This window comes from Protomyctophum parallelum, assembly GCF_964188405.1.
Source record: "Protomyctophum parallelum genome assembly, chromosome: 9".
Classification (NCBI taxonomy): domain Eukaryota; kingdom Metazoa; phylum Chordata; class Actinopteri; order Myctophiformes; family Myctophidae; genus Protomyctophum; species Protomyctophum parallelum.
In genome coordinates, this window is record NC_139706.1 from 51,259,180 (window position 1) to 51,283,778 (window position 24,599).

Genomic DNA, 24,599 nt, shown 5'->3' on the forward strand with positions numbered 1-24,599 from the left:
TGGCCAACACATCCACACATTATGGGGTTGGTCAGAGCTACAAGTCATGGTCAACACATCCACACATTATGGGGTTGGTCAGAGCTACAAGTCATGGCCAAGAGGTGCACGCACATCCACACATTATGGGGTTGGTCAGAGCTACAAGTCATGGTCAACACATCCACACATTATGGGGTTGGTCAGAGCTACAAGTCATGGTCAACACATCCACACATTATGGGGTTGGTCAGAGCTACAAGTCATGGTCAACACATCCACACATTATGGGGTTGGTCAGAGCTACAAGTCATGGTCAACACATCCACACATTATGGGGTTGGTCAGAGCTACAAGTCATGGCCAAGAGGTGCACGCACATCCACACATTGTAACGGGTGCAGGATCCAAACAAATTGATGTGACCAGATTTGACTGAGAGCCTGCCATGGCGCAAATTCCTAGCTTTCACCAGAGGAGAAAAACTTTTTTGTTTTCAAAATGGGTTAATATCACAGGCAGACTCTTCATATACTAGAGAATGTCAGAGCTGAAATCGACATGTAAATATGAAATAAATGCTTAAACATGTCGCTAGGTGTAATGTTAGACATGTAAATATGAAATAAATGCTTAAACATGTAGCTAGGTGTAATGGTAGAGACCACAGAAGACATGTAAATCTAAAATAAATGCTTAAACATGTAGCTAGGTGTAATGGTAGACCACAGAAGACATGTAAATATGAAATAAATGCTTAAACATGTAGCTAGGTGTAATGTTAGACATGTAAATATGAAATAAATGCTTAAACATGTAGCTAGGTGTAATGTTAGAGACCACAGAAGACATGTAAATATGAAATAAATGCTTAAACATGTAGCTATAGGTGTAATGTTAGAGACCACAGAAGACATGTAAATATGAAATAAATGCTTAAACATGTAACTAGGTGTAATGTTAGAGACCACAGAAGACATGCAAATATGAAATAAATGCTTAAACATGTAGCTATAGGTGTAATGTTAGAGACCACAGAAGACATGTAAATATGAAATAAATGCTTAAACATGTAGCTATAGGTGTAATGTTAGAGACCACAGAAGACATGCAAATATGAAATAAATGCTTAAACATGTAGCTAGGTGTAATGTTAGAGTCCACAGAAGACATGTAAATATGAAATAAAAGCTTAAACATGTAGCTATAGGTGTAATGTTAGAGTCCACAGAAGACATGTAAATATGAAATAAAAGCTTAAACATGTAGCTAGGTGTAATGTTAGAGACCACAGAAGTGAACCTTTTCAAGCCTGTTTTCTCAACTCGCTGTTTCTCTGCCAGACATTACTCTATAAGCCATATCTCCACAACTGGTGGGTCAAACTGAACCCAACCAATATGTCAATTTGAAGCTATGATTCCCTGCTTTCACATGACATGAAAAATCCAATGGCAGGCCCCCAGTCAAACTTGGTCACGAATAACTAAGAAAGGAGAGCGAAGATCCGCACACCGTTTTTATCATCATTTGATACCGATTTGTCCCGATCCGATATTTGTATTTTATAGAACACGTTCGTGCCAACATATCACAACAATATCCCAAATCACAGACAATATCATGATAATATAGATATCATATTGATACTAGGGATGTCCTGATCGATTTCCCATCGGGACAACCCTATCATTTATTATACCTGACGAAGGCCACTGAGGCCCCGCTGTATCAATAATACAGTATGTATTATATGAAATATATAAAGCATTTTTTATTGATAATATGATATATAGATTAGAATACATTATAGAGCATATACATGTTTATAAATATATATGACTTACACTATTCAATTATTTAATTATGTACTTAATTTATCTGTTTTGAATTGTTTTATTTAGTTTATACCATGTTGGTATATATACTGACGTCAAGCGATGACGCTGAAATAAGTTCTAATCTAAACAGATAAAAGTAAACAAAAAGGAAAAGATAATTATACTTGTGGCCAGTGAGGCTTGTTTTTGTTGTTGTTTTTGTTTTGGGAATATTATTTTATTTGTTTCTATATATATTGCACTTATTTTAATTCCTTGACTTTTTTGTCTAATTTTATCATGTTCGGAATAAAGTTTTTCATTCATTCATTATTTTGGGAGCTTTTAAAACGGCGTGCTCACAGATCTACCTCTCTGCTTTCTCAGAGCTACAAGTAGTAGATCTACCTCTCTGCTTTCTCAGAGCTACAAGTAGTAGGTCTACCTCTCTGCTTTCTCAGAGCTACAAGGGGGGATCCTGGTTGCATTATTTGAACATTCATCCATTCATTTTCACCCGTTAAAGACCTGAGACAGATTCTACATCATGACAGTTTTCAGAAAACGCTATGTTTCCGTCAGTGGCTCTCAACCTTTTTCACGTCAAGAACCCTCAGACTCTTCTGTGTGTGGGCCGTGGAATTAACCTTGTGTTGCTCTGGGACAATGGGATCGGAGATCAATGCCCTCTGGGACAATGGGATTGTTGTGGCCGCTTCCTTCCCGACCAGGTTGTCACCTCCGGTGGTGAGGTGACCACCGCTCTGGTGGTGAGGTGACCACCGCTCCGGTGGTGAGGTGACCACCGCTCCGGTGGTGAGGAGACCACCGCTCCTGTTTTTGGTGACCACAGCTCCGGTGGTGAGGTGACCACCGCTCCGGTGGTGAGGTGACCACCGCTCCGGTGGTGAGGTGACCACAGCTCCGGTGGTGAGGTGACCACCGCTCCGGTGGTGAGGTGACCACCGCTCCGGTGGTGAGGTGACCACAGCTCCGGTGGTGAGGTGACCACCGCTCCGGTGGTGAGGTGACCACAGCTCCGGTGGTGAGGTGACCACCACTCCGGTGGTGAGGTGACCACCGCTCCGGTGGTGAGGTGATACCACCGATAAATCAGACTATGAATAACGCTAAAGTACAAATATAATTCATGAAAAGCTACTACAGTGAAGTCTGTTCACAGAAGTTCTTGTAGGCTATGCAGGGATTATCTGACGAGGTACTCGGGTGGGCAAAACCTTACATTATACTAAATTATACCAAATTGTTTATAGGGTCATCATAAGTAAAATAATATTAGCCTTTCCATAAGAGTATCTTTGTATATTTTTCCAAAAAAACAATACAAACAGCCAATAGCATATTAGCATATTACAAAGTTATCCCCCTCACTGGGGGGACATTCTGGGAGGGAAAAACGGGCGAGCACCGGGGTGAGTTGTCCACGGGGTGAGTTGTCCACGGGGGGAGTTGTCCACGGGGTGAGTTGTCCACGGGGTGAGTTGTCCACGGGGTGAGTTGTCCACGGGGTGAGTTGTCCACGGGGTGAGTTGTCCGGTATTCCTCCACACAGGTACGCTGGTTAGTGACTACCTCTGGTCCTACAGGTCAGAGTTCAGAGGTCACAGTTTCTGGATCACCACCTGGAACTTGCCTGAGTGGTGGAATGGAGACAGAGCTTCATGTTAACCCATTCTGACCTGAGATCAGATTCATACGAGGTTTCCACTGGACACACAATGGTCTGATTTAACCCATTCTGACCTGAGATCAGATTCATACGAGGTTTCCACATGGACACACACTGGTCTGATTTAACCCATTCTGACCTGAGATCAGATTCATACGAGGTTTCCACTGGACACACAATGGTCTGATTTAACCCATTCTGACCTGAGATCAGATTCATACGAGGTTTCCACATGGACACACACTGGTCTGATTTAACCCATTCTGACCTGAGATCAGATTCATACCAGGTTTCCACTGGACACACAATGGTCTGATTTAACCCATTCTGACCTGAGATCAGATTCATACGAGGTTTCCACATGGACACACACTGGTCTGATTTAACCCATTCTGACCTGAGATCAGATTCTAAAGAAATGTCAGTCGTTCTTCGATTTTTCAAAAATAGCAGACCTACAAGCTCCCAAACATATATGTAATTGGGCTGCCGAGCCCCCTCTGAAAATAGGTTGTTCCAGGGACCACCAGAAGGCCACATTTTAGCACACAAAATCGTGAGGGGTTGATTTTCTTCTGTAATAATATAATTCAAAAAGTGAAACTTTCATATAATTATTCTCAATTCATTGTGCATAAAGTTGAAGTATTTAAAACCTTTTTGTTTTGTTTTAATCTTGATTATGGCATAGGCATAGGCCTACAGCTCGTAAAAAAGAAAAAAAAAGAAAATCATATCTCAATGAATTAGAATATTTTACGAGAAATGTCGACCATCTGAAAAGTATACAGTTAATACTTGGTCTGGGCTACTTTTGAACAAATCATTTCATCAATGGAGGCGTGGCATGGAGGTGATCAGCCAGCTGTGGCACTGTTGAGGTGTTATGGAAGCCCAGGTTTGCTTTGATAACAGCCGTAAATTAATTTGTATTGTTCAGTCTCATGTCTCACACCTTCGTCTTGACAATACAACCTAGATTCAATGTGGGGTTCAGTTGGTTGGTCAGTTAAGCACAGTAATACCATGGTCAGTACACCAGTTACTAGTAGTTTTAACACAGTAATACCATGGTCAGTACACCAGTTACTAGTAGTTTTAACACAGTAATACCATGGTCAGTACACCAGTTACTAGTAGTTTTAACACAGTAATACCATGGTCAGTACACCAGTTACTAGTAGTTTTAACACAGTAATACCATGGTCAGTAAACCAGTTACTAGTAGTTTTGGCACTGTGGGCAGGTGCCAAGTGCTGCTGGAAAAGGAAAATCAGCATCAACATAAAGCTCGTCAATGTACAGAGGCACACAGTGCTGTAAAATATCATAACAGATGGTTGTGTTGAGACTCTGGACATGACAAAACACAGTGCTGATTTAGGCCATGGTATCTGCATGGTGTTGGTCCACTGACAGTGAAAACTTAACAATGGTTTCAACACATCTTTTTAGCTTCAGTATGTTGACAAGCTTCATGGAGATGCTAATTTTCCTTTCCAGCTAGATTTGGCACCTGCCCACAGAGCCAAAACTACTAGTAACTGGTGTACTGACCATGGTATTTGTTGTAGCCAATTTGATCATTTTATTCTGTGGTTAATTTTTGTGAAGTTTCTATGACAACCTGGGAATAGGCGGGTTCAGTCAATCACAGGCACAGCCGAGCCTACTTGTATGTGTCACAGGTGCACGGCATCAGGGATTTTGGGAAACGCCACAGGGAAGCCACACAGTTTTTCAACCGTGCGTGTTTTGTTTGTTTTCAGTTGTTTTGAGTTATCCTTTGTTTATTTTTGCATCACGAGGTATTGTTTAAGTTTAAGTTAAATACCCGGTTTATGTTATGCCTTATCCACCCTGCAAGAAAAATAAAACCTTTTAAATGCACTCAACGAGACGACCTGATTTACTGTCATCATCACCACGCGTTGGAAAGAGCTTCACACCATATCCCTCACTGGCATCCTTCCTTTGAAAAGTTGCCTTTACATACAGTTGAAAAACTTGCTTCCAAACAAAATCGTTTGAAGACGGATGGACACGGAACTGACGAAAGGACAACGCCCCATTCACTGCCTTCTTGCCGACTCATTCTTCACGATACAACAGCCCGCATTGGAACGCGGACCAACAAACATCAAAGCGACGGTGAGACTTTATTTATGAATGAATACAAGTTGCGGAAGGAGTGGCCTTCGCGCAACGGGATACAGGAAAATCCCGAGTAACTCTAAACAAAGACTCCGCCGATTGATAAACAAAGATGAGTAACGTGGGAAATCAGGAAATGAATCCAGCTGTCAGTCAAAATGAAACAGAGACTGAACTTGGTAAAAGGCTTTCTAAACCCACGTATAAAGCCCTGGAGGCAAAAATCATGTCATTACAAAAGGAAAGGAATGCTGGATTAAAGAGAGTGTGCAAAATGGCTAAGGAATTGGATCAAATGATGGATTCAAACGAAAATGTCTCTATCATACAAATCAAACATGAAATGTTGTGGAAAATGTGTGGGGAAACAACAAGGTTGCATGAATCACTAAAGCCTGTATTGCCTGATGATGAAATGTTTACACAAAATGAATGGTTTCAGGGTCATATGCACAATGTAAATGAAATAATTGACAAAATGGAAAAATGGGTGCTTGCAAACAGGGAGCAATGCATGCCCACACATGACGATGAAATCAATGATGATGTGTCAATCAATGCAAATGAGGCTGTGGGTGAGCCAAATAACACTGATGGGTCAAATCATGCAAATGAGGTTGTTGGAAATATTGGTTCAAATGACAATGAGGTGTCAAATCATGCAAATAAGGTTGTGTTCAACCATGGTTCTAATCACAATACTGTGTCACATCATGCAAATGAGGTTCTGAATATCAATTACGGTTCAAATAACAATGCTGTGTCAAATGGAAATGAGGATGTGGATAATATTGGGCCAAGTGACAGTGTTTCTAATACTGGTAAATCAAATGTGTCACGTGGGAGCTCTAGACACACTGTGTCTTCAACTGCCTATGCATGCATCATGGCAGAGGCTGAAAGGGCTGCACTCCTGACTATGGAGGCTGCCTTAAAGGAAAAGCATGAGCTGGAAGCCATGGAGGAACAAATAAGGAAAAGAATGGAATTGCTTGAAGTGCAAAGTCAAATTGCTGCTCAGACAGCCAAGGTGACTGTCCTCAGGAACAGAGGGTCTGACATTGAAAGTAGAGTCACAGATGGAATGAATTCATATCTGTCAAAATCAAAGTCTGTTCTCAACCCCTCTGCTGTGCAATTTGTTCCACAAACCTCAAGCCGTCAATACAGTCTTCCACCAACAGGTGGCAGCAAAGCTGAAAACTCAACTCTATCACATCAGAACCCATACAACCAGTCCAATCCAGCCACAGGAGCTGCCAAAGCCATGCCATTACAGTCTCAGCAGCTGCAGGTGCCATACAGTCTGTTCAATACAGCAGCCACAATGCCAATTGGAACAGGAGCACAGCCCAAGGAAACCATTTCACAAAGAACCAGAACAAAACTATATGCTCCAAATCACAAACCAAGCATGCCTCAAAGGTTTCAGCAGTCATATTCCACTGCATATCCACCACAACAACAGAACCAAGTCAATGAGGACAAAGACAGCATGCCACAAAGATCTCAACATCTACATCACACTGTATATCCACCACAGCAATCCAACCGACACAGTGAGAACCAAGACAATATTTTCACAATCATGCAAAAGCAAAATAACATCACAGCATTACTAGTGCAACAGCAATCCTCACTCTCACTACCCCCCAGGGATATACCGATCTTTGATGGAAACCCTCTCGAGTACAACACCTTTGTTAGAGCTTTTCAACATGGAGTGGAAAGAAAAGCTGCTAGCAATGTGGACTGCTTATACTACCTGGAGCAGTACACTCGAGGGCAACCTAGAGAGCTGGTGAAGAGCTGCCAACACATGCCATCTGACAGGGGGTATCAAAAGGCCAGGATGCTTTTACATGAACGCTTTGGAAATGAGCAGAAAATAGCCACTGCATATATGGAGAGAGCATTTGGATGGGCACCTGTGAAATCAGAGGACATCAAGGCTTTACAAGCATTTTCTTTATTTCTACGCATCTGCTGTAATGCTATGGAGGACATCAGCTATATGTCGGAGATGAATATGCCATCAAACATACGTGCAATAATTATGAAGTTACCATACAAACTGAGAGAAAAATGGAGAAACATTGCTTTTGAGCATCAGGAGAAACGTCACTGTCGAGCAGGTTTCAGTGACTTTGTCAAATTCATTGAGAGACAAGTGTCCATTGCTTCTGATCCACTATATGGGGACATTCAAGACACAGCTGTCCCACCGTCAAAGTTGAAGATTGGAAATGGAGCATCACAGGGACACATCCAGGAGAAAGGAAGCAGTTTTGCTACGTCTGTGGCATCTGTGAATTATGAAAATCAAAAAGAGAGAGACTTACCTGATAAACCAACAAGAGGATCCTGTCTGATGTGTGAAGAGGGCCACAGACTGGAAGTGTGCCCCCAGATGGAGAAGAAGCAGCATTGCGACAAAATTGACTTTCTAAAACGGAAGGGTGCATGTTTTGGGTGTCTGTCTGTCGGGCACGTACGTTCACAGTGCCATAGTAGGCTGTCGTGCAAGGTATGTAACCTGAAACACCCTACCATTCTTCATATCCATGAAGGGGAATGGAAGGAAATAAGATCACATCAAGATGACACACAGGATGAAAACAGAATAAGTCAAGCCACCACTCCCAAGACTTGTGGTCACATAGGGGCCGGAGCACAGGATTGCGTCTTGTCCATTGTGCCTGTGAAGATCAAGGCAAAGAAAGGCAGCACAATTATAAAGACCTATGCATTCCTAGATCCCGGCAGTTCATCCACTTTCTGTTCTGAGCACCTGATGAGGAAGCTAAATGTGAGAGGAAGGAACACTAGATTCCTAATGAAAACAATGAACCAAGAAAGTTTTGTCAACAGTCATGTCATCTCAGGACTAGAGGTCGCTGCACTAAATGGTGACACCTACATTGAGCTTCCTGATGTATACACCCAATGTAAGATGCCTGTGACTTGTGACAACATCCCACGACAGGAAGACTTGTACGCTTGGCCATATTTGAACTCTGTGGAAATTCCTGCTATTGATGCTGAGGTGGAGCTGTTAATTGGAACGAACTCTCCAGAAGCAATGGAACCATGGGAAGTGATAAACAGCAGGGGTAAAGGACCATATGCTGTTAGAACCCTATTGGGATGGGTTGTCAACGGACCATTGAGAGGAGGCAACGAGAGTGGGATTAGCTGCCCCACTGTCACAGCCAATCACATCTCCATTGCTCAGATAGAGGAATTGCTGGTCAAGCAATACAATCATGACTTCAATGAGAAATCAACAGCAGACAAGCCAGAAATGTCCATAGAAGATCTAAAATGTATGCAGATTGCCAACACTTGCAGCAGATGGATCCATGGCCCGGAGTTTCTGTCCAAGAGTGAAGAGGAATGGCCTCTTAACATCGTGGATTCAAGTTCCATCAGCAGTGAGGACCCAGAGGTCAGAGGAGAGGTCTCAGTTAATGCTGTCATCATCAACGATGCACCAAATGCAACCGATCAACTGATAACCTACTTCTCTTCGTGGAAAAGGCTTAAAACCTCAGTTGCGTGGTTTCTCCAACTGAGGAAGATGTTGCAGTTGCTGAGTCAAAAGAGAAAACAAATGCACGCTTCTCTGTCCAGCAGCGGGCTTGACCCAACTCAACAAAAGAACAAAGTGGAAGAGGACATGAAGAGGTTCAGAGCCACAATGGGTGGTCACACCTTATGTCCTGAAGATATTGACACAGCTGAAAGTGCCATCATTCAACACTGTCAAATGAACAAGTTTAGTGATGAAATCACTGCTTTGAAAAGAGGAACATCTGGAGTGAAGAAAAGCAGCCACATTTACAAACTTGATCCGGTGCTAAAGCAAGGGCTCTTGAGAGTGGGAGGAAGGCTTAGCAAAGGAGCAATGCCTGATGACACAAAACATCCAGTCATTCTTGCTAAGGACCAACACATCACTACTCTCATCTTACGCCACATACACGAACAGCTGGGACACTGTGGAAGAAATCATCTACTTTCTGGACTTCGTCGACAATACTGGAGCACCAGAGCAAATGCTGCTGCCAGAAAGATCCTCACTTCCTGTGTCGTCTGTCGACGAAACAGGGGAAAGCTAGGTGAACGAAAGATGGCAGATTTGCCAAAAGAAAGACTGCAAGCTGACCTTCCGCCATTTACAAATGTTGGCATAGACTATTTTGGACCGTTTGAGGTGAAGAGAGGCCGCAGCCTCATCAAACGCTATGGAGTCATCTTCACCTGCATGGCCAGTCGGGCAGTCCATCTGGAAATGGCCTATTCATTGGACACCAGTTCTTGCATCAATGCAATACGCAGATTCATTTCCAGACGAGGCCAAGTTTCACACATAAAATCTGATAATGGTACCAACTTTGTTGGAGCAGAACGTGAGCTGAGAGAAGCTCTATCTCAACTGAACCAGGAGAAAATCTCAAATGCACTACTTCATTCTGGAGTGAAGTGGAGCTTCAATACTCCAGCTGCATCCCATCATGGAGGAGTGTGGGAAAGGGTCATTCGCATGGTCAGGAAGGTGTTGAACTCCATTCTTCATCAGCAACATCTGGATGATGAAGGACTACAAACACTCCTGTGCGAAGTGGAAGCCATATTGAATGACCGCCCCATTACAAAAACCTCAGAGGATCCAAATGATCTCGAACCATTGACTCCTAATCACATTCTCTTGTTGAAAGGCAAACCTTCTCTACCACCTGGGCTTTTCAACAAAAATGACTCGTACTCCAAACGGCGATGGAGGCAAGTTCAATTCCTCGCCAATCTTTTTGGCACAGATGGATTCGTGAGTACGTACCACTGTTGCAGGAGAGGCAACGGTGGCCAAGGGACAAGAGGAACTTCGTCGCAGGAGACGTCGTCATGGTAGCAGACTCTAATGCGCCTCGTGGATCCTGGCTGTTGGGCAAGGTCCTGCAGACCTTTCCTGACAGACATGGACTTGTGCGGTCTGTGAAAGTCCGGACCAAGTACAACGTCCTGGAGCGACCGATCACAAAGATCTGTCTTCTATTGGAAGCTGAATAGACTGAAACCCATTCTCTACTACTGGGGTTACCAACCCTATTGGATACACGCATACATACATACATGAACTACACGAACATTATGAACTACATGAACATTGAACACTGACGTGGACTATTTATTTGGCTACAATGTTTTGTATTTGTTGAATTGTTATGTTTTCATACAGTAACAATTAGGGGCCGGAGTGTTGTAGCCAATTTGATCATTTTATTCTGTGGTTAATTTTTGTGAAGTTTCTATGACAACCTGGGAATAGGCGGGTTCAGTCAATCACAGGCACAGCCGAGCCTACTTGTATGTGTCACAGGTGCACGGCATCAGGGATTTTGGGAAACGCCACAGGGAAGCCACACAGTTTTTCAACCGTGCGTGTTTTGTTTGTTTTCAGTTGTTTTGAGTTATCCTTTGTTTATTTTTGCATCACGAGGTATTGTTTAAGTTTAAGTTAAATACCCGGTTTATGTTATGCCTTATCCACCCTGCAAGAAAAATAAAACCTTTTAAATGCACTCAACGAGACGACCTGATTTACTGTCATCATCACCACGCGTTGGAAAGAGCTTCACACCATATCCCTCACTGGCATCCTTCCTTTGAAAAGTTGCCTTTACAGTATTACTGTGTTAAAACTACTAGTAACTGGTGTACTGACCATGGTATTACTGTGTTAAAACTACTAGTAACTGGTGCACTGACCATGGTATTACTGTGTTAAAACTACTAGTAACTGGTGTACTGACCATGGTATTACTGTGTTAAAACTACTAGTAACTGGTGTACTGACCATGGTATTACTGTGTTAAAACTACTAGTAACTGGTGCACTGACCATGGTATTACTGTGTTAAAACTACTAGTAACTGGTGTACTGACCATGGTATTACTGTGTTAAAACTACTAGTAACTGGTGTACTGACCATGGTATTACTGTGTTAAAACTACTAGTAACTGGTGTACTGACCATGGTATTACTGTGTTAAAACTACTAGTAACTGGTGTACTGACCATGGTATTACTGTGTTAAAACTACTAGTAACTGGTGTACTGACCATGGTATTACTGTGTTAAAACTACTAGTAACTGGTGTACTGACCATGGTATTACTGTGTTAAAACTACTAGTAACTGGTGTACTGACCATGTATTACTGTGTTAAAACTACTAGTAACTGGTGTACTGACCATGGTATTACGGTGTTAAAACTACTAGTAACTGGTGTACTGACCATGTATTACTGTGTTAAAACTACTAGTAACTGGTGTACTGACCATGGTATTACTGTGTTAAAACTACTAGTAACTGGTGCACTGACCATGGTATTACTGTGTTAAAACTACTAGTAACTGGTGTACTGACCATGGTATTACTGTGTTAAAACTACTAGTAACTGGTGTACTGACCATGGTATTACTGTGTTAAAACTACTAGTAACTGGTGCACTGACCATGGTATTACTGTGTTAAAACTACTAGTAACTGGTGTACTGACCATGGTATTACTGTGTTAAAACTACTAGTAACTGGTGTACTGACCATGGTATTACTGTGTTAAAACTACTAGTAACTGGTGTACTGACCATGGTATTACTGTGTTAAAACTACTAGTAACTGGTGTACTGACCATGGTATTACTGTGTTAAAACTACTAGTAACTGGTGTACTGACCATGGTATTACTGTGTTAAAACTACTAGTAACTGGTGTACTGACCATGGTATTACTGTGTTAAAACTACTAGTAACTGGTGTACTGACCATGTATTACTGTGTTAAAACTACTAGTAACTGGTGTACTGACCATGTATTACTGTGTTAAAACTACTAGTAACTGGTGTACTGACCATGGTATTACGGTGTTAAAACTACTAGTAACTGGTGTACTGACCATGTATTACTGTGTTAAAACTACTAGTAACTGGTGTACTGACCATGGTATTACTGTGTTAAAACTACTAGTAACTGGTGTACTGACCATGGTATTACTGTGTTAAAACTACTAGTAACTGGTGTACTGACCATGGTATTACTGTGTTAAAACTACTAGTAACTGGTGTACTGACCATGGTATTACTGTGCTTAACTGACCAGCCAACTGGCCTGACCTGAATCATCAAGATTAAAACAAGAAATGTTTGAAGTACACTTTATGCACAATGAAATGAGAATAAAAGCTTCACTTTTTGAATTTTATTACAGAAGAAAATTAACTTTTACAAATTATTCTAATTCAGTGAGATGGAGCTGTATATAGTGCCCACTGCCCACCTATCACTGTCCCATTTTAGTTGCCAAAACCAATGGGTTCTCTTGTAATTTACTTTTGTTCTCACTTCCTCTGGGTTTTTTTTACTTTAACACACTGTTGCTATGCACCATGTGGCTGTAAAGGCAAGCCCTACAGTCATTTCAGAGTATGTATTGATTGGCCGGACTAGCAATATAATACAACAACATAACTTCAAAAGCTGCTTCTATTAAATGAAGCATGGATTGACACACAAGGCAACTTTGGGAAAACATCATTTTACAACCCCAAACTTTGGTGTGAGCTGCGTATTAATTCATGATTCATTTTTATTTATTTATTTTATCGCTGTCTAGGACAGGGGTAGATCGGTGCAAATTTGGGGGGTTCGCCACATCGTTTGAAAATTGGTCTGAAAACGTTCAGTCTTGGGATTTTTTTTGGCTTTAATCCCCGAGATCTACAAGCTCGTAGCACCGGCACTCGGTGAGCTTGTAGATCTGCTGTTTTTCAACAGCTAAAGTACAACATAATGGTTAAAAACACCAAAAGGGGTTCTCGCCCCCAAACTGGGTTAATAGGGCTGACACGATTATGACATTTGACTTGACGCTTCATTGACAATTAATTCATTCATAATTCATAATGTCCGACTGTTGGAGTGACTCAAATGGACGCGATTAGTCGTCGGGAGATTACGAATTACAAATTACATTTCCGTTTGGCTTTTAGGCTGCACAGTTTTACTTTAAAGTGTTTGTACTTTTCACTTTTGAATAACAGACTACTACTTCTACACAGTATTTCTCCATTGCATTGCAGCATTGACAAGCATTGCAGCATTGACAAGTTAACCCGTTTTGGGGCGGGAACCCCTTTTGGTTTTAGCATCATGCTATGCTTTAGCTATTGAAAAATAGCAGATCTACAAGCAGATCTACGAGCTCGTAGCGGTGCCACCCGGTGGCGCCGCTACGAGCTCGTAGGTCTGCTATTTTTGAAAAATCGACTGACATAGAAACATAGCGAAAACTGTCATTTTCAAACAGACTTTTTTTAGAATCTGATCTCAGGGCAAAATGGGTTTTAAACAAATTAAAAAAAAAAAAAAATCCACCACTGACTGCACATGGAATGATATCAAAGTGATTGTGTGTTTATGTGTAATTATAATAATACAGTGATGTAACTAGGGTGCGTTTTGCATCCCAAAACGCACTTTACAGTTTTGGGACGCATTACACCATCAACCTCGGCGTCCATGGGATGCACTACTGTACTCTGACCAGCGCGGCCCACAGCAGTTCATTTTACCGTTTTTCCTCTGCACAATTTTCCAGTCATTACGGTAACCTTCCCCAAACGTGTCGCTCAGACTTGTATTGTCCGTATAGTAGTTGTGTTGCCATTTGCCATGGTTTGATTATTTTGCCTCCTCCCTCCTCCTCCGCTCCATGCACGCACTGACAGCTCTCACTCACTGACACTCGGCCCGGCTGGCGCGGTGATTCAGGATTATTATCACACAGAGCCCGTGTGTTAAGACCAACGTGACTCGTCTTCATGGATATAAACTCACAAAACAACACCTCCACGCAACAGCATAGACTGCAGGACTCCTCCACCATTTACCACGCTATCGTCTGCTACGTTAGTTGACAGAGTAAATTGTCCGTATTAGCCGTGGCCAGCGTCGCTAGCCAAATGCTATAGTAGCCAAGCACCAGAACACACCACGCGTCGCTCGCTTAATAATCATTAATTTCTGTATCAATGCGGACATAACGTGGTAAATGTTCATAAGCACACAATTGTACAAAATGCTTTTTACACTTCCATAGTCCTCAGTACTGCAGCCCCACCATGCCATATAGGCTATGCCAGTCTAGCCTTAACATCTACATTTATATGTTATTCAATATATTACTTTAGCACAAAATATAGGCTTTTCTAAACCAAGCCCTCATTCAAAAGTTATGTAAGTGAGTAAAAATAAATGTTATTTATAAAGCACCTTTCAAAACAAAGTTAGAAGGTGCTGAACAATTTGCACAGTATAAACAAAAGAAGAAATTTTAAAACAAGGAACATATCACAGTTGTGACAATATCAGAACAAAAACAAACAAGGCAGAACAGAAACATAGGGCTATAAAAATGAATGTAGGCTGTCTGTCATTGTATTTTCTGTGAATTAACTCACAGTTTAATCCAGTGATCCTCAGCCATTTTAACTTCAAGGACCCCCAATTTAAATGTATATGAATTAGCCTAGGGTGACAGGGTCCTAGAGGCCTTGGCCTTGTGCCCTCAAAAAGCTGACCACACTAAAGGCCAAGTGGCTCCCCCCCACACCGCAAACCCCCACACAGAGTTGCACCACTGATTTTTTTTGGGACTCATAAGAATTTTTTGGGACTCATTTGAATGACCACCTGTGCATCCCGGGACCCATTACATTGAAAACCTATTTGCATCACTGATAATAATTAATATAATGAATGATGAACTTACATGATGGCATGAGGGAGACCTCGGCGGTCACCACACTGTCCAGGCCCAGGTTACACAGAGCGCCTCGGACCAAGCCACAGGAATAGGCCAGGTACTGCACGCACACACGCACACACACATGCACACACGCACGCACACAAAATGAGGAACAATTTAATTCCACTATTATTTCAGCGGCTAGTAGATAAGATGTATTCACATCTTCATATGTTTCACTATGTCCACTGTTATCTATTCTGTTGGAGCTACCATATGTTTCACTCTGTCCACTGTTATCTATTCTGTTGGAGCTACCCGAGTAAACCTGACCCAAAATAGTATTCAAATGTAAGAATAGAAATGTTATGAAGAAAGGAATTTACTAGGGATGGGTCCGATTAATTGATGAATCGATTATCGTTAATAGGACCCGAAATCGTTTTTTTTTTTTTTTTTTTTTTAATGAAAATCTGTTGGAAAGGCAATATTGTCATCCAAACAGGACAGTGTGTCACGTTCTGTCCCAGAACGTCCCATGCCTGGTCCGCCACCCTTCTCTCCTACCTACCCTGTGTGTTCCCCTCCCCCACCCTACCTGAGAGACAGTTTCCTGCTGGGAACACAGCTGTGGACTATTGTGCCAATTATTGACACTGTGATTTAAGTGATGCGTTTGCTGGACTCTGTGTCGGTTTATAGTTTGGTGTTACGCCAGCTTTGTGCTGCTGTTCTGGTATGTGTTAGTTCCTGCCCTGTGTGGCGTATCCTGTGTTCCTTTTTCCTTTAAGTTAAGTAAAGTGTTTTATACCCGTCATTCTTGTGTTTCGTCCTCCTGCTTGGTTCCACACACATACACCGGGTCGGCAGCCTGACACAGTGCTATAGAGTGTCGCAGTCCCTCCCCCTTTCAGAACGACGAGTGGCCCAGGAAATTATTCTCCATATGCTTTTCAAAAAGTATTTATTTAAAGACGGTTACGCCGCGGACAAAGCCAACTCGGATTGTGACAAATCATGACAATGAACACAATGTTGCCGGTCAAATAATTTAAAAGAAGAAAATAAAGGCTAGGATACAACACTATTTGTTTTGATTTTCTTCTTACTAATGATTTGATCGGACCAAAACATTGTGTTCATTGTCATGATTTGTCACGATCCGAGTTGGCTTTGTCTGTGGCGTAACCATATTTAAATAAATACTTTAAGAAAAGCCTATGGGAGAAATGAATGGACATTTCCTGGGCCACTCGTCGTTCTGAAAGGGGGCGGCTGAGAGGAGATTGATTCCAATCAAGATACAGGTTCTGGAGGATGTTAGCAGGTGTTGGGAATTTACCTAAGCAGGCCTAGGCAGGGGTTGCTATGGTGATCAATTGGCTCAACAGTGGTCAAGGGACCACCAGTGGTCCTCATTTAAAAGATGGAGTTAGTAACCAAATGGACCCTTATTCAAATTATTGTTAATCATCTACATCAGGGGTTCCCAAACCTTTTGACTTAGGTACCCCTTGGGGGGAAGATTTTTTTCATCTGTAGGGTTCATAAAAAAGAAAAAAGAAAAATGAATAAAAAGAAAAAATTCACCCCCCCTCCCCCCAAACGATTACTCGTTAATATTATATATAATACAAATCAATTTTCATTTTAGACACATTTACACATCCCTAGAATTCTTGTCCACAGCACACACTCCTTTTGGCAATCAGTGACGGAGCACAAAGAATAGACTAATGTTTCACAGGTGCTTCAACAAGTCTCTTCAGCATGAAGCGTTGTTGAAACGTTAGGCTAGGCTTTTTGCACCATTAAAACAGTCAATTGTCTTTGTTCAACTCACTCCTAGTTCTGAGAGGCACTGGTTTAGCAAGGTTTGTCAGGAGAATTCAATACTAAAAGGCTTTCTTACCTTTCTTTGTACAATTTACAATTTAGGCATTTAGCAGACGCTCTTAATCCAGAGCGACTTACATTTAAGCAAGAACAAAAAGCATGGGAATACATCACATAAAAACATTTATCATGAAACATGCGTAAGCTAAGAAAGTAACAGTGGAATATCTATATAATGAAACTATACATACACTATACATATAAACTATACATATTTACTACTATGCATACTACTATACTATGCACTACTATGTAGTCGTTACGTCCCCACCAAAGAGGTCCAGGTGTTATTTTGTGCAAAAGCTCCTTATTGGCTATTTCCCCTACCATAAGCCCTCAATGAATTGAATTGGAATTGGATTTGAATAGGGCTATGGGGTGTTGTGCTAATTCTCTTATTTCCATCGCTCAAAAAATATGTTTTTGTATATATCAAATAAGCGGCACACTTTACTACTTATTTAGATGGAAATAAGCGAATTAGCACAACACCCCATAGCCCCATTCAATTCCCATTCAATGCCATTCATTGAGGGCTTATGGTAGGGGAAATAGCCAAAAAGGAGTTTTTGCACAAGAAAAACCCCTGGACCTCTTTGGTGGGGACGTAACGACTACAAAGAAAGGTGAGAAAGCCTTCTAGCATGGAATTCTCCTTTAACCCATTTTGGGCGGGAACCCCTTTTGGTGTTAGCATCATGTTATGCTTTAGCTATTGAAAAATAGCAGACCAACAAGCTCATATCGCGCCACCGAGTGGCGCGCTACGAGCTTGTAGGTCTGCCATTTTAGAAAAATCGAAGAACGACTGACATAGAAACATGGCTTTTTCAGAAAACTGTAATTTTCAAACAGACATTTTTTTTTTGAATCGGACCCAGGTCAAAATGGGTTGTTTGAATTGTTATTCCGTATTCAATTGTCAGTGATTTTACTCACCTTAGGAGCGTCTTCCATGTACTGCTTTCCACTCGACAGCTGAGTTAGGAGAGTAAACCTGTTGTCCTGGAGAACGTACGTGCCCTGTTGAACGACATGGACTAGTTAGGAGAGTGAACCTGTTGTCCTGTTGAACGACATGGACTAGTTAGGAGAGTGAACCTGTTGTCCTGTTGAACGACATGGACTAGTTAGGAGAGTAAACCTATGGTCCTGCAGAGCGTACGTGCCCTGTTGATTGAACCACATGGACTAGTTCAGCTCATCTTCAGAGGTTCTCATCTCTCTTCTCTAAACTTTGATTGATTGATTGATTGATTACTTTATTGAAGAATACATTTATTAGCCATTGAAAAATAGCAGTGGATAGAGGTGAGGAGGTCCTTGTACCTGATGGTTAGTACTGAGGTTGTGATAGAGGTGAGGAGGTTCTTGTACCTGATGGTTGGTCCTGAGGTTGTGATAGATGTGTAAAGAGGTTCTTGTACCTGATGGTTGGTCCTGAGGTTGTGATAGATGTGTAAAGAGGTTCTTGTACCTGATGGTTGGTCCTGAGGTTGTGATAGAGATGTGTAAAGAGGTTCTTGTACCTGATGGTTGGTCCTGAGGTTGTGATAGATGTGTAAAGAGGTTCTTGTACCTGATGGTTGGTCCTGAGGTTGTGATAGATGTGTAAAGAGGTTCTTGTACCTGATGGTTGTCCTGAGGTTGTGATAGATGTGTAAAGAGGTTCTTGTACCTGATGGTTGGTCCTGAGGTTGTGATAGAGATGTGTAAAGAGGTCCTTGTACCTGATGGTTGGTCCTGAGGTTGTGATAGAGATGTGTAAAGAGGTCCTTGTACCTGATGGTTGGTCCTGAGGTTGTGATAGATGTGTAAAGAGGTTCTTGTACCTGATGGTTGTCCTGAGGTTGTGATAGATGTGTAAAGAGGTTCTTGTACCTGATGGTTGGTCCTGAGGTTGTGATAGAGATGTGTAAAGAGGTCCTTGTACCTGATGGTTGGTCCTGAGGTTGTGATAGATGTGTAAAGAGGTTCTTGTACCTGATGGTTGTCCTGAGGTTGTGATAGATGTGTAAAGAGGTTCTTGTACCTGATGGTTGTCCTGAGGTTGTGATAGATGTGTAAAGAGGTTCTTGTACCTGATGGTTGTCCTGAGGTTGTGATAGATGTGTAAAGAGGTTCTTGTACCTGATGGTTGTCCTGAGGTTGTGATAGATGTGTAAAGAGGTTCTTGTACCTGATGGTTGGTCCTGAGGTTGTCGATCTGCCTGTTGTAGAGGTGAGTCCAGAAGTCCTTACAGATGAACTTCATGACGTCCAGCTCGTCCTTGAAGCTGGGCGAGTCCTTGGTTAACCTCAAACAGCAACACGAGGCAGAAGGAGAAAAATGAACAATTACATAATTTATATTTGAAAAGAACCAGTGTTGTTGTTTTTGGCAGGACATTTTTGATTTTAGTTTTGGTCCTATAGTCTCTTGAATAGTTCATAATTTAGTTTGGGTCACATTTTAGTCACCTGGGATGTCTTAGTGTTAGTCTAGTTTTAGTCGACTAAATGTCATAGGATTTTAGTCGACTAAATCTACACTTGATTTAATCGACTAAAATGTATTTTGGCGGGCCTTGATGCCGTCATAATGACTGTTTTAACACTTGCTATTTTCAGCATGCAAGAGTAAAATGACTGGATCTCTTGTCCACTAGTCCCTTCCTAACATTTTAGTCTAGTTTTTATTTGTTGACAAAATTGTCAGTATATTTAGTCCTAGTTTTAGTCATCATGGGTTAGTTTTCATTTAGTTTCCGGCAGTGGAATAAGGTGGTCGACGGACATTTTTCGTTTTAATTTTAGTCGACGAAAACAACACCTGTCTCATTGAGACAGGGACTCACTGAGACGCTGTCCCACTCTGTAGAAACACCTACCTCTCAATGAGACCCTGTCCCACTCTGTAGAAACACCTACCTCTCAATGAGACCCTGTCCTACTCTGTAGAAACACCTACCTCTCAATGAGACCCTGTCTTACTCTGTAGAAACACCTACCTCTCAATGAGACCCTGTCCCACTCTGTAGAAACACCTACCTCTCAATGAGACCCTGTCCCACTCTGTAGAAACACCTACCTCTCAATGAGACCCTGTCTTACTCTGTAGAAACACCTACCTCTCAATGAGACCCTGTCCGACTCTGAAGAAGAAACACCTACCTCTCAATGAGACCCTGTCCGACTCTGAAGAAGAAACACCTACCTCTCAATGAGACCCTGTCCGACTCTGAAGAAGAAACACCTACCTCTCAATGAGACCCTGTCCTACTCTGTAGAAACACCTACCTCTCAATGAGACCCTGTCTTACTCTGTAGAAACACCTACCTCTCAATGAGACCCTGTCCTACTCTGTAGAAACACCTACCTCTCAATGAGACCCTGTCTTACTCTGTAGAAACACCTACCTCTCAATGAGACCCTGTCCGACTCTGAAGCCCATGTTCTCCAGGATGGAGACACAAGTCGCTCTGTCCTGCAACAGAGAAATTAATAATACAATCAGTATTATGACCGTTCCAGTGGTGTAAACAGGTTTTCAATGTAATGAGTCCCAGGACGCAGGGATGGTCTCTTAGAAATTAGTCCCAGGATGCAGGGATGTTTTTTTACAAATGAGTAGAGCAGACGTAGAATATGCACATCGACAGGCTGGGTGCTGGGCTAAAAGAAACTTAAGTGAATTGGATGGAGCCCGCACACCATAGGTACTAGCAAGACGTTCTTTATTTAAATACTGACAACGTTTCCATCTGTTAGATCTTAGAAGATCTAACAGATCGAAACGTTGTCGAAACGTTGTCAGTATTTAAATAAAGAACGTCTTGCTAGTACCTATGGTGTGCGGGCTCCATCCAATTCACTTTTTAGAAATGAGTCCCAGGATGCAGGGATGATCTTTTTAGAAATGAGTCCCAGGATGCAGGGATGGTCTTTTAGAAATGAGTCCCAGGATGCAGGGATGGTCTTTTTAGAAATGAGTCCCAGGATGCAGGGATGGTCTTTTTAGAAATGAGTCCCAGGATGCAGGGATGATCTTTTTAGAAATGAGTCCCAGGATGCAGGGATGGTCTTTTTAGAAATGAGTCCCAGGATGCAGGGATGGTCTTTTTAGAAATGAGTCCCAGGATGCAGGGATGGTCTTTTTAGAAATGAGTCCCAGGATGCAGGGATGATCTTTTTAGAAATGAGTCCCAGGATGCAGGGATGGTCTTTTTAGAAATGAGTCCCAGGATGCAGGGATGGTCTTTTTAGAAATGAGTCCCAGGATGCAGGGATGGTCTTTTAGAAATGAGTCCCAGGATGCAGGGATGGTCTTTTAGAAATTAGTCCCAGGACGCAGGGATGGTCTTTTTAGAAATGAGTCCCAGGATGAAGGGATGGTCTTTTTAGAAATGAGTCCCAGGATGCAGGGATGGTCTTTTTAGAAATGAGTCCCAGGATGCAGGGATGGTCTTTTAGAAATGAGTCCCAGGATGCAGGGATGGTCTTTTTAGAAATGAGTCCCAGGATGCAGGGATGGTCTTTTAGAAATGAGTCCCAGGATGCAGGGATGGTCTTTTAGAAATGAGTCCCAGGATGCAGGGATGGTCTTTTTAGAAATGAGTCCCAGGGACATTTTATGAGTCCCACTTCAACCACGTTAGGAGTCATATTTTTACATTTAACTCCCATTTAATTTGATATGGTTATAATGTGGTTATATTCATGTAGAAAACAGAAGAATAAATGATTATTATAACTAAAGCTAGCAAAATAAACTAGAATAAAAACAGTACAGTAGTACAGTAGTGCATCCCGTGGATGCAGAGGTGGTTGTTTTATTGCGTCCCTCAACTATAAACTGTGCGTTTCCGGGTTTGCAAAATGCACCCTATTTTAATTAATTTAACTCTGAGTGTACAAATGGAACCACAATTTGGTATAATTTAGCTGCGGACCGTCTGGAACTCTCTCAAAGACCCCTTAGGGGTCCCCGGACCACACTTTGAGAAGCAGTGATTTAAAGTATTAAATGAACCGATGTAACTAAGCAACAGACAGACAGACAGACAGACAGACAGACAGACAGACAGACAGAGCGACAGACAGACAGACAGACAGACAGACAGACAGACAGACAGACAGACAGAGCGACAGACAGAGCGACAGACAGACAGAGCGACAGACAGACAGACAGACAGAGCGACAGAGCGAGAGACAGAGCGACAGACAGACAGAGAGACAGACAGACAGACAGACAGAGCGACAGAGCGAGAGACAGACAGACAGACAGACAGACAGACAGACAGACAGACAGACAGACAGAGCGTCAGACAGAGCGACAGAGCGAGAGAGAGACAGATAGACAGACAGACAGACAGAGTGACAGAGCGAGCGACAGAGCGAGCGACAGAGCGAGCGACATACAGACAGACAGACAGAGCGACAGACAGACAGACAGAGAGCGACAGACAGACAGACAGAGCGACAGACAGACAGACAGACAGAGCGACAGACAGACAGACAGACAGACAGACAGACAGACAGACAGACAGACAGACACAGACAGACAGACAGACAGACAGAACCTTGTTGTCCATCTCTCCCTTGTTGCTGGACTGCTGCAGCTTGTAAACATGAGACACCATCTCCATGTGAAGGAACTCGAACAGAACCTCGTCTGCCATTATGTGTTATCTATACAACACAACAGAACATTATGTATTATCTAGAACACAACAGAACATTATTTATTATACATAGGAACAGAACACACCAAACAAAGATGTTCTTAAACAGCCACATACTAATAACGTCAATAATATCGCAGTATATACTTTCACACTATAAACACCTCCTCAACTCAGTGTTATTTAGCATTGGCTCAGTTTAGTTTCTAAAGACATTTATTTAACTACTCGGGACTTCTGGCCCAGTAATATTATAGCTTAATCGTGAACTGTACATACTAGGTTTTATAATGATGAAAGGGGTAGGACATTATAAGTGTTAGTTTGATGAAGTGAGATAGTTTTACCTCTCGGATGACGTCCCACGTAGTAAACAAAACATCTACTTCCTGACTGTTGGATGTCTGACAGCGTTGCCAGATATTGAGAGAGAAATAAGCAACCGGGTCTATAAATAAACAAACAAGCCCAAAAGAAACCACGTGCTCCACTTTAGATCTAATATTCATCATCTATTTAAAAAATAAGCCGATCTACAAGCTCACTACGAGTCTAGTAGATCTGATATTTCATAATAATATATTATTAATATTAATATTATTAATAAGAGTAATAATATCAACAGCGCTGCAGTGCAGAATATGTACAAGCAACTTAAAAATAAAATAAAAACATACGCGAACTCGCTTGTAATAAACGTACATGGCAACCTCTGATATCTGAGCAGGGGTCTCATTTTTGCCCTGATAGTATAGACAGTGGTAAAATAATCACACCCGTGTGAACTGAGTGGTGCAACTGATGTGATGTGTTCTGTAAATGCATTGGAGCGGCCATTGAACACAGAAGACACAAGAAGACACAAGTAGCCTAATGTGTGAACGCAGCCCAGTAAAGGCATACGGTATGTCCACACCACGCGCTCCCCTCCGCCCCACCCCCTCCTGGTGCTGCGGCCATCTTGGTTCCTGAACACAAATGCAAACAATAGGAATGGGGCAGAAACGATCAACCCGTGAGCAGCGGGACAAACATTTGATATCTCCGTAATAATTTCGAGTTGTAGTCTGCAGTTAGGTTGTGTTTACATTAGAGTTGTATTATTTAGTTAGGTTGTGTTTACATTAGAGTTGTAGTCTTGTTAGGCTGTGTTTACATTAGAGTTGTAGTCTTGTTAGGTTGTGTTTACATTAGAGTTGTAGTCCTGTTAGGTTGTGTTTACATTAGAGTTGTAGTCCTGTTAGGTTGTGTTTACATTAGAGTTGTAGTCTTGTTAGGTTGTGTTTACATTAGAGTTGTTTTAGTTAGGTTGTGTTGTTTGAAATTATTTATTTAGGAATACCCCATTGAGATACAGTATCTCATTTCCGAGAGGGTCCTAACTACAATCAATACAATACACAAAAAAGGAGAAAAAACTAAACACAAAACAAAACAAACAAACACAAAACACAAAAAACAGGGTATTACAATATGCAAGCATAATAGCAATCATTTGTTCTGTCAGATATGACTGTCACTTCCGTTGGTCAGCATTAGAATACAATTGATTAAACACTTATGTACATATCCCGTGCATACTGTTTATATATAT

The 24,599-nt window shown here is 41.8% G+C and overlaps 1 protein-coding gene across 3 annotated transcripts; it reads right to left on the reverse strand.

Moving 5' to 3' along the window:
* Positions 1–1,062: 1,062 nt before the first annotated feature.
* Positions 1,063–23,401, reverse strand: trappc6bl (trafficking protein particle complex subunit 6B, like). Of its 3 annotated transcripts, XR_014569775.1 has the most exons (8): positions 23,353–23,401; positions 22,904–23,012; positions 20,741–20,808; positions 19,521–19,647; positions 18,281–18,364; positions 15,470–15,563; positions 2,903–3,453; positions 2,796–2,813 (listed from the first exon to the last, which is right to left on the reverse strand). XR_014569775.1 is itself a non-coding variant. In XM_083773781.1 (7 exons), the coding sequence occupies exons 2-7, from the start codon at positions 23,000–23,002 to the stop codon at positions 3,422–3,424; spliced, it is 495 nt and encodes a 164-aa protein (XP_083629907.1). In that variant the 5' UTR covers positions 23,003–23,012; positions 23,353–23,401; the 3' UTR covers positions 1,063–3,421. The 3 variants fall into 3 exon arrangements, 2 of the variants coding, with proteins under 2 accessions (XP_083629907.1, XP_083629906.1); XM_083773781.1 differs by having other exon boundaries at positions 1,063–3,453; positions 19,521–19,638; XM_083773780.1 differs by having other exon boundaries at positions 1,063–3,453.
* Between the last annotated feature and the right edge of the window lie 1,198 nt (positions 23,402–24,599).